General features: G+C 42.5%; 1 protein-coding gene across 1 annotated transcript in view; it reads right to left on the reverse strand.

The window, feature by feature from the left end:
- The window catches only part of TMC1 (transmembrane channel like 1), a 141178-nt gene that overhangs the window by 1484 nt on the left and 124746 nt on the right, over nucleotides 1-14948 (reverse strand). The window contains exons 17-21 of the mRNA XM_061609349.1: nucleotides 12135-12202; nucleotides 8198-8437; nucleotides 3361-3486; nucleotides 1303-1381; nucleotides 1102-1213 (exon numbers count right to left, since the gene is read on the reverse strand). Coding sequence (XP_061465333.1) covers nucleotides 1102-1213; nucleotides 1303-1381; nucleotides 3361-3486; nucleotides 8198-8437; nucleotides 12135-12202 — 625 coding nt within the window. The remainder of the gene's footprint in view (nucleotides 1-1101; nucleotides 1214-1302; nucleotides 1382-3360; nucleotides 3487-8197; nucleotides 8438-12134; nucleotides 12203-14948) is intronic.

Genomic DNA, 14948 nt, shown 5'->3' on the forward strand with positions numbered 1-14948 from the left:
ATCATGGAAAGGGAAGGCTCCAAGTATATATCTCTCTAGGGATGAAAAGATCTGTCAGTTTTGGTTCTCTCAATTTTTCATTTTCCAATCTTAAATTCAGTGCTCCACATTTCTGCAGCATTTTGCGACGTTTTAAAAAATCCTCATGAAAATTCTCTAGCATTTTAGTGCAAATTTCTCCTAATAAACACATATTTGTACATAGTTTTGTCTAAAGTATTTTTGCAAGCAATTTATTGTCATATAATGCATTTTTGTATGTTATTTTCATTCATACATTCATGTTTATGCACACTTTCCCCCAACATATGCATTTTTGTAAACATTATTTGGTGGGAGAACTGTATCACTAAATCTGAATAAGCGTGAATTTAGAAGGATGGCTGAGTTTCAGTTCTCGTATTGTTTTGGAAAGTGCAAATTAGATAGATTCAGCTTGAAATGTGAACCCAATTGAATTTCTCACCCATCCTACTGTGCACATGGGCTTTCCTTGTGTTCTACAGCCCTGCATGATTGGGATTCCAGAATGCGTGGAAAGCCTTCACAAGCAGTAATTCAATCAAGTAGGTTTCCTTTCCTTTGCAGATACCAATGTCTAATACAGATGTTGGGTGTGGTGCTGCTCAAATTCAGGGTTGTGGCTGTCATCCCAGCCCCACAGTCCCATTCTACATACCCTCCCTCCTCCCCTGCCTGTCCCCCCCTCTCAAAAATCTATTTGGAGAGTTGGTGAATTTCCTGAACTATATGGGATGGAGCACAGGGGAGCTGCTAGAGGAGGTGGTTTTGTCCAAAAACAGGCAGATCTCCACCTAGTTTTGAACAATCCTGCAGAAGATCCCCATCCAAGCCCTTCAGAAGATCCTTCCAGAGAAGCATTTCAGGGACACAGATGGCTGCAGGGGGGAAAGAGAGGAAAAGCACATTTCCTTCTGTGAACTCCCTTCCACTCACTTAACAATATCCACTCCATTTTTTCTGGAAATGTACTGTAGGTTGCAAATTACATGTCCCAGAATCCCAGACAGGAAATGATGCTCTGGGCATCATTGACAGCTAAGCTTATTGTAATAGATTTCAAGCCATGCCATTCCTCACCTTGACCCCCTTTTGGATTGTTCTGTTTGGGCTGTGTCTCAATGGAGATTTCTTCAGTATCCCGGGGTTGCTCTGCTTTTTGCTTGTTTCTTCTTTTGTTTTCCTCAGCTTGCTAATTGTGAAGAACAAAATAATTAGTCTCACAAATAATCACGGTCTCATGAAAAAAAACCAATCAACCATCTTTTGCAACATCCTTACATTTTGCAATTTCTTCTTGAGCTCCATGTTCAAATCCATGTACGCTTTTGAAGTAGCATTGAGATAGTAGATACTCAGGCTAAAGGGGAAAATGTCACATATAAAATTACAGCAATTCAAAACCATGTTTTTAAACTAAGGATAGGGAAGAAATTTGATTCAGTTTGCCTTTTGATCAAAAATAGTAGTTTTTTTTTTAAAAAAATATTTATTTTATTTCTTACCCACTCTTCACCATAAGGTCTCAGGGCGGATTACATTTAAAAAACTATAATATTGAAATAAGTTAAAACAAATTACAGTCAAGTGAACAGGGCGGGTCTTAAATAAGGTGTCAAAGGCCAGGGTAAGAGGTTATCTTTCAAAATATGCTCTTCTCTGAATTTTGGGATGCAGTTCTCCAACCAATTAATGTGTACAAATTGTGGATATTAGGGGGAAATGAGCATAAAAATTCATATATTTGTGAGAATAAAATATAACAATGCATTATATTAGAAGCTGTTTGCAAAAATGTGCTTGTAATGCAGTGCCAAGCACCACTTTTATGCGCACATACCACACACTATTTAGAGGGCACTTCTTCTTTGATGTATCCCTGACCCAACCACCCCCAGCCCCAATTCTCCCCATGAGGGGAGGCTGCTATCAGCAGTTGAATTCAGGCAGTGCTGCCCCAAGTCTGCATTCAGACATGGGGTCTGTTATGTTAGCTTACTGATTATAATGATTGCTCTTCTGTCCCAATTTCTAACATTCCTTTCACACTGTGGGACCTGTTGCCTTGTAAAACTGGCTTTTTGACTAATATACCACTATGTCACACTAAATTTCATTCACACCAGTGGGCATGTTGTGACACAACAATGAACATCACTCCCCAACCCTTTCTGCACTTGGACACTCCTGTCCCCCCATGATTCCTCCATGAAAATGTCAGGAAAGAACCATATGTTGTTGTTATGTGCCTTCAAGTCGATTACGACTTATGGCGACCCTATGAATCAGTGACCTCCAAGAGCATCTGTCATGAACCACGCTGTTCAGATCTTGTAAGTTCAGATCTATGGCTTCCTTTATGGAATCAATCCATCTCTTGATTGGCCTTCCTCTTTTTCTACTCCTCTCTGTTTTTCCCAGCATTATTGTCTTTTCTAGTGAATCATGTCTTCTCATGGTGTGTCCAAATTATGATAACCTCAGTTTCATCATTTTAGCTTCTAGTGACAGTTCTGGTTTAATTTGTTCTAACACCCAATTATTTGTCTTTTTCACAGTCCATGGTATGCGCAAAGCTGTCCTCCAGCACTACATTTCAAATGAGTTGATTTTTCTCTTATCCGCCTTTTTCACTGTCCAACTTTCACATCTGTACATAGAGATTGGAAATACCATGGTCTGAATGATCCCCAAATTTTGTTACTTCACTCCTGTGGTTTTCTGTGTTAATGGAGTTACAAACAAAAACTTTTTCCTGGAAGCAATTAACGTGGAAATGAGCATTAAACTTCCACTAGATTCCCAGAAGTGACTTTTCATTGTGTGAAAGATCAAATAAAATGCAGAAAATATCAGTTAAGGAACTATCAGGAAAACTGAATGAACTGCTGTCTGAATGCCACCCAAGACGTTTTCCTGTCTGAGGCAAAAGACAAGATGCACACCCCTTCCATTTGCTGACTGGCCTGGCAGCTGAATTGTCCACCTAACACTGGCAATGGGACAGCATCCTCCACTACACCTGAGGGCAGCAGCCTAGTTTAGGGGACGTATGACAGGCCTGGGGCACACACAGCTCTGATCTCCAGTGAATGGCTCCTTCTTGAGGCAATTATCTCACCCTGCCTAGTGGTAGGGCCAGCTTTGAATTCAGGGTACATTGAAAGTGAAGAGGTAAGCCCCTCCCCACTCCATCCCTCTACCTTTCCTTCCTCCATTGTATAGTAAATGTGTTCTTTGTGTGTGTAAAACATAAAAAGTGGGAAAATAGTGTCTAAGGAAACCAAACAAATACATATAAATCCCCATAGGGAAGCAAAGTAATGATACTGTACATACACCATCAACAGTATGAAGGGCAGGATCACACCAGGGTTTGATAAAAGATTAAAAACCTTCCGAAACCAGGAAGGGAAATCATGCTCCAGAGTTTCTCCAATGACCTCAAACATTCTGGTTTTTCCACTGTCAGTGCAAAGACACACACATATAAAGGGCAAGGGTTAGACACTTTTGTTGTTGTTAAAGTAATACTAATAAAAACAAATCTCATCTACAGCAATGTAAAATATAAAATAATAATCTTATCAGACTGGATTGTTACCAGATTTATTACAGAGCAAAATTCATGCAGTTTCAACAATAAGGTACAGTCTCTCCTTGTTTGGGGGCTGATTTGCAGATGTGGGTGCCTTAGTGAGCCACTGTTGACTCACAGTGGGAGGATCACTGTTGGTGCAAACTTTTGCCTTTCCTTGGGCTTGGTTAGTGATGTGTCCTACTTTACAGAAGACAGTCCTCTATTTGGAGGGCTGCCTAGTCCAAGTCTGATTCAAGATAAGAAATCTAAGGGACAGCAGGAGGGGGCTTGAAGTTGCCCTTCAACAGATACTGAGCAGGCACGCAAGTGCCCTGGGCTCCATACACACCATACATTTAAAGTATATTTAAAGCACATGCCTTCCCCCCAACCCCAAATCCTGGGAACTGTAGTTTGTTATGGGTGCTTGGAAGTATAGATCTATGATGGGTTAACTACAGTTCCCAGGAATCTTGTGGGGGGAGTAATGTGTTTTAAATGTGTCATCACAATCTTCTCCACTATAATGAAATATATCGTATTTCTAATCATATTATAGTAAAAAAGGTAAAGGTGTCCCCGCACTTGTAGTGCGAGTCGTTTCCGACTCTTAGGGTGACGTCTTGTGACAGTATTATAGTACTGACTTCTAAATTTGCATCTATACATATAAATTAGAATGTGCAAGTTTTATGCAAAACTGTGACCTCTTGTTTGGTGATGCATCTCTTTTTTTCCTTCATTTTCTGCTAAGCACAAGGGGCCACTCTACTTTGGATGATGTATCTACAGCTATCAATAAACTTTTCTAGGAATGAGGGCAACCACATACCCACTGTGGGGAGAGCTTGATTCACACAAAACAGGGCTTCCTTGTAAGGCTGCCTGCGGGCCTAGAAGCAAATCTGTGAGCTTCCAAGGAGATTGCATGGCAACAACCTCATATCTAAGTGCTACAGTGATGGAAGATCTTGCCACTGCCACAGCTCTTCCATCTATCTAATGATGAACAAATGCTTGGGGATCTTGTTCTCTATGAAGTGTAATACTTTTTAGCCTACTTCTCACAAACTGCAGATGAGATAGTAACCTGTGTCAGGACTATAGTCCTTCAAAAGACTGTTAGTGGCAATTCACAAGTGAATGCTTGTCCATCCTCCTCCCCACCCACCCCCACACTATACTCCTTCATCCCAAAATATTCCCAAACATAGAAAATGAGATGTCAGATAGAAGGATTATAACCTAGCCTTTTCCCTCACATGCCAGTTTTCTGTATGTTGGAATTAGAGATGGACAAGCTTGCACCAAAAGTTGAGTATTCCCACAGCAGGCCTTCCCCCTAATGAATTCTTTCACAGTACACAGGAGGAAAAGAAGCACCATTAGGCCAGGTGAACACCTGCTCCTCTTCCATTCTATACCCCAAGGTAAGTTTATAGGCCCTTGGGCAAGGGAAGGTAGCAGCTCTCAGGATGGAGGTGAGTAGGGACCTGTTCACCTCCATCCTGCTCTCTAACATTTTAATAGGGACACTCACTTTCGTGAGCAACCCAGATGACTTCTCAGAACATCTCTAACTGCAACATTTGGAGAAGAATTTCATTACATTGACCCTTCTGCATGAAAATATCCCTAAAGGGCATTGCACATTTATTTGTTTAGGAGGTTTTCCATGTCTTGTTTTATGTGTGCATTTCACAATTAGTGCATGCAGTTGGTTAGACAATAGTATATTCATGCACTGTTTCTGACACTGCACTTGTAGAGATCCACCTCTAGATGTCACCCATAGTTTTCCGTCATTATAAATGAAATGATAAATGAGCATTCCTCAGCATCACCTACTTTGTAGCTATTGACTTTCCTAAGGGCTTTTCCATTTTAAAATAAAATAAAATAAAAAATACAGATTTTATTTCTGAATTCCAGACCCAAGTTGTATATCACATGCAAGTACATGTACATAACTGATAATGGTACAGAATCTCTAAAGTGTGTGTGTGTTGTGTAAATGGTACCATTAGGGGAGGGCTTTGACCAGACATCCAGGGCCCCACTCAGCAGAATGAGCAGGAGGGACCCCAAATGCAGCAGGGCTGGCTTACCCTATTTTAAAGCAGTGAGACAACACACATGGCAGAGATGGGGCATAAGACCATCACTTCCAGAGTCCTTTAATTGTCTAACTGCACCACTGGTATTGGGGTGGCTATATGACAACAAGCTGGTACCCATCCCATAACCAGCACTGTTAATTTTTCCCCAGCAGATCCACACCACACATTTAAAGCACGTCCAATGCACATTTAACGCACATGATGTCCCCCAAAGAATCCTGTGAACTGTGGTTTTCCTCTCACAGAGCTACAAATTTCTAGCACTCTTAACTACACACACACACACACAGGGCTGACATCAGGCATAACTGGGTCCTTGGGCAGTAGCCTGCCTTGGACCCATGGCCCAACACCTTCTCATACCAGTGCCATGGGGCTAACCTTGCCACAGACTGTGGAGAAGGAGCTTCCAGGCACAAACCCCCAATACAGACAGTGTGGGCTCCAATAAGTCTGCATACACGTCCCACCTACCTCTCCTGTCGTGTGAATGATGTGTGTGCATAGCACGCATGCCTACCATCACTCAAGATGGCAGCAGGGGTGTCAGCCCCTTAGGGAAGCCCCCACCACCATCTTGGATGATGACAGGCATGCACAAGGAGTGCACATGGCATTCACACTGACAGGAGAGGTAGCAGCAAGCACACAGGATTATTGAAGCCCACTCTGTCTATATTGGGGAGGTGCCTGGCAGCTCCCTCTCTGCAATCCCTGGCAGGGTTGGGTTGCAGGAACTGACACTGCTATGGATTGCAAAATGGGAGCACCATCCTCCACTCTAAGGAGGGGCCCTTCAAGGACCCCCATGGGCGGCAGGGGCCCTCGACCAGGGCCCAACCTGGCCACCCTCTGGCGCTGGCCCTGCGCACATGCGCACACACACGCACGCACGCACGCAGTGGGGAAGACAATTAAAGGAGAGAGGGATTAGCATGAGCAAAGACAGTTGCAAATCCTTAATTTTAGCTGGGACCAAGTACAAAGAGGCTTAGTTTCACTGAAAAGGTGGATTTGAGGAAGTAATCAAAGGAAAAATGACAGAGAGGTGGCACTCTTAAGTATTTTGGGGGGAAAGTCTAGACCAAGGCTGAGGAATCCAGATTCCTCAGGAGGCCAGATTCTTAATTCCCCCTCCATTGGGTCAGCTTTGACATGTGGGTCACCCTCCACCACACACACACCTGTAAATGCCAATCAGCTGATCAGCAGTTAAAGCGAGTCCCAAGTCTATTTGCAGGCAAGATTTGGATTCAAACTGTGCCTGAAAATGGACAAAGTGGAACACACAGTGAGACCCTTTGAAGGTGCACTGTCAATGAAAGTGCAATTTTAAAGGGATTTATTGACAGCATTGATCAGTTGATGGGCACTGACAGTGACCCTCCTTGGCTGCACTAGGGAATTCCCAAAGGAAACCCCCCTAGTATAAGCTGATTCCAGTGGGGCTTGCTGTCACTTTAAGCTCCCAATTGTTCCTTTGTAGCTGCTTCCTTATCTGTCCTACACCTGATGTCACATATCACATTAGTCATGGGGCAGGTGGATGTGGTTAGAGAAAAATGGCCTTGCAAACCACATTGGGACCCATGTCAAACCCAATTACCCTTTCCTGCCTGCCTCACCTCTTTCCATCCAGAATCTAGGCACAGGAGAAGCACAGGAGAATACGCATAGTTGTTGTAGGAAAACAGAAGATTTTGGGAGTGATAGAGGAATGGGATATTCTGCAAATAATGGCAGAAAGTTAAGAAAGTCCAGCTATGGCAAGACTGCAAAGAGCTTTAAAGGGTAAAGACAAGAAGTTTGTTCTGGACTTGCAAGGAAGTCAGTGCAGGGATTTGAGGCCAATGTGATCCAGCTAAATATTTTCAAATTCACAAACTTTGAGAAATCTAATTCACTGTTAATTCAAAGAAAACAGCAGGTCATACTTTTTTATTCCGCAGAGCCACACAAATGTGATTTGTTCTGGCAATCAAAACCTTTTTTTTCATTTCTGGAATTGGAAGCAAGGCATGAGTAATAGTTCTGCATAACATGACTCCCTCAGAGCCTTGGAAACTAAAAAACCAGGAAAGCCCCACAATGACATCTAGTTCAACTTGACCAATACTTTTCCCTCCCACATTATTTTTCCCTACAGTTTCATGTAGCCCAGTTATATATACTTTTTGTCCCTGACAAAAAATCATTCAGCATAATAAATGCTAAACATAGAATGCAGGTCTGAAGTGCAAGTGAGACACATCTTGTCCATGTGCACTGCACAGCCTGACCTTTTACTCAGAAAGACGTGTTACTGAGTTCAGTGGGACTTACTCCCAGGTAAGTGTGCATAGGATGCTTTGGCTCCATTGATTCTGATGTGATTTAGTCATAGCTATCTTTCATGGGGGTGCATCCAGTGGCTTTAGGGATCTATTCAGCAGTCCCACATACATCTACAAAGAAACGTATATAAAAGGCAATAGACCTGAATGGACCACAATCAAAAGACGGCGGAATGGAAACAATTGTGTAGACAACCGGCAGCGTGGAGAGAAAGAGGATAAATAACAGCATGGCCATGTAGAAGTTGTTTGATCGTGAGGCTTTGAAGACTCTCTCGTGGGGGACGTTACAGCACATCACAGCCCAACACTGCAGGTACATGGACGTATGGAGACGGAGGACGTTGATCGCTGGGAGACATGGTGCATAAAAAGAGCCCATCCTGTATAAATATTCAATAGGCCATTTTGTCATTTAAAAAGTCAACAAAGGAGGTTTATGCCAATCACTATTTTGCTTTTATATCCATTTGCTTTTTCAACTACAAAACATGCTCAGGGCTTTGAAGCTTACAAAACAATTTCTCTTCTTCACACTCTGCTAGTCCACATCATTTGTCCTGATATGTAACTGGAGATGGGTACAAACTCTGTTTTCAAAATGGTTGTGCTATAATCAGCAAATTAATATGGTGCTTATTATTTTATCACAGGTATAGGACAATAAACATAATTAGCACCTCTGTGCATTTGAAACACTTTTTTTCTGCCACAAGGGAGTTTGACCAACATGACTCCAGGTGTAGGCCTTTTTATTTTCTAAACCCTTTTAGAGCTGCCATTTTTTAAGTGCTGCCTTGGTATTAGTATTTTTCTCTGTTGAGGTGTTAGATGGGATTATACAGCACTCCTATGTGATCGGAGGGAAGGGGGCATTGCTGTGGCAGGTGAACTGCCAAATCCAAAGCTTATCAGGGAAGAAGGTGGGGAAATAGAGATGGATTTTCCCTCTCTCCCAGTTGGTTACTTAAAAAAAAACATTGTAAGATTCCTGTCCCATTTCTACTAGAAAGGGTACATCTGTCCCATTTTTTTCTCCTTTTCTCATTTTTCCAGTCTGCAGTTCAGTTCTCCATATTCCCATGTCAGTTTATTTGTTGTTGTTTGTTTGTTTTAAAAAAAGCCCTCATGAAAATTCATGAGCATTTTCTTGCAAATTTCTCCTGATATACACATTTGTATACAATTCTGCCTAATAAAGTTTTACAAGGCAATTTTGCCTAAAATATTTTTTTATATTATTTTCACTAATATATGCATTTTTATGCTCACTTTACTCCAGTGTATGCATTTTTATGCAGATTATCACTTGGCTGGAGAACTGCACTGCACAATTCAGAGAAGTTCAAATTTCACAGGACAGCTATGTTTTGGTTCTGATACGGTTTAAGAACGTGCAAAAGTGTGCCTTTAAATATGAATGGAACCAAATTGCTCCCCCACCCCTAATTGCTACTAATGGGAGGGAAAATAAGTATGCCAGCCCAGGGTCATCTTACTATCCTCCCCCCCTCCATTCCTGTGCTGTGTCAGGAGAATGAGAGGCTTTGGATCCAGTAAATGGAAAGCCTGCCATGATCTGCCTTGGCATAATCCTTCCCCTCCCCCTTTTCTTTCATTGGAGTGGAGCACCACTGTCAGGTCTTTCCATGCTGGCTGTGGGTGGAGCTTCCAAGAGTGGATCTCCCAAGAGTGGATCTCCATCCAGATTCATGCAGAGAGGAAGATCCACAAAGTCCTATGGCTTCTGGGATTTCATAGGACTGTTTTCTTATTTTGTCAGTTTGTATACTTCTTTGTCATTTTAATTCCTTTCTGATCTGAAACTTCTTGCTGGATAAGAGAGCAGGATATTAAATGTGATTTAATGTACCTTTCTGTCAGGCCCAGGATGCGACTCAGGAACCAGACCAGAGGTTGTAGTTAATTCGTGTTTTATTACAGTAATGTCCAACAAAGACTGCACTTTCTCATGAAGCAATACAGGGATACAGGTCCTGCGACATTGGGAGAAAGTTGACAGAGCAAGGGGCTGCTTCCCGCCTGTTCTTTAAGAAGGGGCTAAACGGGCGCGCAACCTTTTGCTCCTCCTTAACTCCCCCTCAGGTACTGCCCGCCTTCCCCCCCTTCTCTCCTGTCTTTTCAACCGTCTGCGTGTGCGTGGTGAGGGGGGAGGCATCACCTCCTCCTCTTCTGAAGTGTCCGATTCCCCTATGGGTGATAAAGGAGGAGCTGAGGGTAAACCATCTCTCCGCCTTTCTGCTGTGATCAGCCCTCCCTCTTGCTCTGAGCTGCGGAGAAGGGAGGGCCTGGGAATGTCTGGGGGGGAATTCTAAAACTTCAAGGCTCTCAGGCTCCCCGTTGCTAGGCGACCCTATCTCTGGCATGTCCTCTGTTTCGGCTTCGCTCCACACAGGGTAAGTTCCTCCCTCCTCCCTCTGCCAGCCATTTGAATCCTCTTCTGACAACCCCCCAGGAGCCCAGCTCATCCTCCCGACACTTTTAATTTCTAATTGTGTCTCAAACTAATATCGGATTATTATGGTCTAATGCAGTTTAATCTGGGCTGCAATATGTTTATGGGCTGTCTTTGTTGTTAGGAAAAGGGTTTCCTGTGCAACAGAAACATGGGGATGAAGATGATCTATGGGCAGAGCTGGTGATCCAGGTCCACCCATGGAGCCTTCCTTGTTGCACTTGCATAAATCTCCATTGCTGTCCTTCTTTCGTTATTGGTGTTCCAACAGCAGAGAGAGCAAAAAGAAGGCATTGTGTGGGCAGGGGAGGCCTTGAATCCACTGAATCCAAAGCCCTTCTGCTCCCCCCAAGCTCCTAGAATTGGGGTGGGGAGAATAATCAGTCCTGTAGCTGGTGTACTTATCCCCCCCCCTGGAACCAATGGGACATATCTCCTGCCCTCCCATATCAGCTAAGCTGGAAGAAAGTACTCCTGGCCATTAAAGACACCTGCACCTCCAGTGACATTGATGCATTTAGGAGTACTCCCAAGCTACAACTCTGTACCTTTTAAATAATTTAACTATTTTATTCATAATTTAATTTAATAGTTAATTTGTAATTTAATAGTTGAATATTATACCTGAAGGGTCAAAGAGAATTTATTATACTATAAATGTACATAGAAATATCTATATCATATTGTCCCCGAGACAATGAAGCATCTAACACTGATTGGCTAAGCTGGTACATAATTTTCAGCTGCTCAGAGAATTTAGCAAGTTGCAGTCCAGCTCCTGTGTGAGATGGGAAAGTTGTCAGTTTAACTGGGTTTATTCACATAGGGTGAGAACTGGAAAAACCCACGAGAGAGGGACCCCAGTGGATCCCAGAAGGCACAACAGGACCACATTGCCATGAGATATGTATGTATTCTTTGTGAAACAATTATGTACCATCTGCAACACATACAAAGCAGCTAGTGTGCCTGCAGCAGGAAGTGGCTGCTTAAGGACAGACATAATACCGCTCTTCCTATTCTCTATCAAGGAAGCCTTAGGCTTGTAGGCTTTGTGCTCAGAGGGATTCACAGCAGTGCTTGCTAGGGATGGTCTTTGAAGACATGGATCCGAGGAGAAAACCAATCCACACAATAAACTGAAATTTATCAGTTTCCTGTCATTGGAGAAGCAAAATGCAGAGGCAAGGAAGCAACACTGAATAAGAAGCCATTTATTTAATAATAATTGCCACGGGCATGACATATTCCAAAAGTCTGACTTTGCCTGCCCCAGCAACAATAGCTGCATTTGTGATGCCTGAAAAGTGACATCCAATATCTTTGGAGAAAGAACATGACTGATTCACCATTATGTTACTCTCAGTTTATGACAGCTTATTTCACAGCATCCAGGCATAATTTTAGTGCAGTCACGCCACAGTAAAACTGGCACAATGAAGTGGAGAATCAAGACCAGTGATGACAAGTGCGATTTTCTACACTTATATTAGGGACTTAACAAGCAACGCAGAAGAATTCACAGTCATGTTAGCAAGTCTTAACCTTGACTCAAACGGTTTATACAAGATCTCTTTTGCAGTGTTACATCAGGACACACTTACCAGATCATGCCTTGATTGAAGATCAGACCCAACACATTTCCACTAATGTCAAATTCTGAATATGAAGGCTTAGGAGAAAGCATAATGTATTCTCTTAGATTTGCAAACAAGCTTTAAAATAATATGCTAAGACTGAACTGTCATGCTGCAATCATTTTGCATTATGAACACTGTTTCCTCGAGCAAATGAACAAATCTCTGGAGCCATGGGCAACAATATAATTTGAAACCAATATGGAAGACAATATATATTTATTTTAGTTAATTTATAAACATATTTGTATACTACCATGTCATTTCATAAAACATCAAAGCAGTTTACAACAAATGAAAACCAACACATGACATCTGACTATAGAATTTTTAAAGCAGAATTCTAGGCCCTCATAGCACTAGTATTAGATGTGATAAAATTTAGCATGTTGATTTTTAAAAGATAAAATTATTTTTTAAAGTATAAAGCAAGCAATAACCAGCATTTCTCTCTATTGCAGGTCATAGATAGTGTCAGAAAGTTCAAAATCAGCACAGATTACAAACCCAGAAATTCCCCCCCCCTTCTCACTCTGAACCCTCCACTAAGTATTACAAAAATAAAATCTGGGCTTAGTATATGTATTGTTTTGCTGAACCTACATATATAGCAAGTGGAAAACAATTTCTTTAAAACAGCCTTCCCTAATCTGGTGCTTTCCAGATGTTGTCCAGACTGTTGTCAGAGGGTTCTCAAAGAACTCAAATGTGAAATTGCTGATCTGCTAACTAAAATATGTAACTTGTCCCTCGGGTCCTCCTCTGTGCCTGAGGACTGGAAAGTGGCAAATGTAACGCCAATCTTCAAAAAGGGATCCAGAGGGGATCCCGGAAGTTACAGGCCAGTTAGCTTAACTTCTGTCCCTGGAAAACTGGTAGAAAGTATTATTAAAGCTAGATTAACTAAGCACATAGAAGAACAAGCCTTGCTGAAGCGGAGCCAGCATGGCTTCTGCAAGGGGAAGTCCTGTCTCAGTAACCTATTAGAATTCTTTGAGAGTGTCAACAAGCATATAGATAGAGGTGATCCAGTGGACATAGTGTACTTAGACTTTCAAAAAGCGTTTGACAAGGTACCTCACCAAAGGCTTCTGAGGAAGCTTAGCAGTCATGGAATAAGAGGAGAGGTCCTCTTGTGGATAAGGAATTGGTTAAGAAGCAGAAAGCAGAGAGTAGGAATAAACGGATAGTTCTCCCAATGGAGGGCTGTAGAAAGTGGAGTCCCTCAAGGATCGGTATTGGGACCTGTACTTTTCAACTTGTTCATTAATGACCTAGAATTAGGAGTGAGCAGTGAAGTGGCCAAGTTTGCTGACGACACTAAATTGTTCAGGGTTGTTAAAACAAAAAGGGATTGCGAAGAGCTCCAAAAAGACCTCTCCAAACTGAGTGAATGGGCGGAAAAATGGCAAATGCAATTCAATATAAACAAGTGTAAAATTATGCATATTGGAGCAAAAAATCTGAATTTCACATATATGCTCATGGGGTCTGAACTGGCGGTGACCGACCAGGAGAGAGACCTCGGGGTTGTAGTGGACAGCACGATGAAAATGTCGACCCAGTGTGCGGCAGCTGTGAAAAAGGCAAATTCCATGCTAGCAATAATTAGGAAAGGTATTGAAAATAAAACAGCCGATATCATAATGCCGTTGTATAAATCTATGGTGCGGCCGCATTTGGAATACTGTGTACAGTTCTGGTCGCCTCATCTCAAAAAGGATATTATAGAGTTGGAAAAGGTTCAGAAGAGGGCAACCAGAATGATCAAGGGGATGGAGCGACTCCCTTACGAAGAAAGGTTGCAGCATTTGGGGCTTTTTAGTTTAGAGAAAAGGCGGGTCAGAGGAGACATGATAGAAGTGTATAAAATTATGCATGGCATTGAGAAAGTGGATAGAGAAAAGTTCTTCTCCCTCTCTCATAATACTAGAACTCGTGGACATTCAAAGAAGCTGAATGTTGGAAGATTCAGGACAGACAAAAGGAAGTACTTCTTTACTCAGTGCATAGTTAAACTATGGAATTTGCTCCCACAAGATGCAGTAATGGCCACCAGCTTGGATGGCTTTAAAAGAAGATTAGACAAATTCATGGAGGACAGGGCTATCAATGGCTACTAGCCATGATGGCTGTGCTGTGCCACCCTAGTCAGAGGCAGCATGCTTCTGAAAACCAGTTGCTGGAAGCCTCAGGAGGGGAGAGTGTTCTTGCACTCGGGTCCTGCTTGCGGGCTTCCCCCAGGCACCTGGTTGGCCACTGTGAGAACAGGATGCTGGACTAGATGGGCCACTGGCCTGATCCAGCAGGCTCTTCTTATGTTCTTATGTTCTTACTACAACTCCTATCATCTCTGACCATTGGTTCTGCTGGCTGGAGCTGATGGGAGTTGTAGCCTGAAGCATCTGGAGCGCACCAAGTTGGGGAAGGCTGCAAGTAATCCACAAAGAGGTTACATACACACCTCTTTAATGTAGGTTTAGGTCTTTTCCATAACAGGTCTTCACAATGAGGGGAAATTGGGGCAGAGCCCCCACCTCGCATTACTTGTCAAGTTTTTTTTAATTTAGTTAGAAAGCAAGAAGAAAGTGTAAGCAGTCCTTACTATAGTTACCAACTTTTTGCTGGCAGGGGCTTCTATGTCTTTAACAGCTGCACCATAAGCAGAAAAATTTTTAAAAATCAACAGCTGGACTTTTTCCTGGCATGCAGATGAAGTGTTGATCCTCCATGGTGCAGAGTGGTAAGCGATGGTAACACAGCCGAAGCTCTGCTCACGGC

This window comes from Rhineura floridana, chromosome 1 (assembly GCF_030035675.1).
Source record: "Rhineura floridana isolate rRhiFlo1 chromosome 1, rRhiFlo1.hap2, whole genome shotgun sequence".
In the NCBI taxonomy this organism is placed as follows: domain Eukaryota; kingdom Metazoa; phylum Chordata; class Lepidosauria; order Squamata; family Rhineuridae; genus Rhineura; species Rhineura floridana.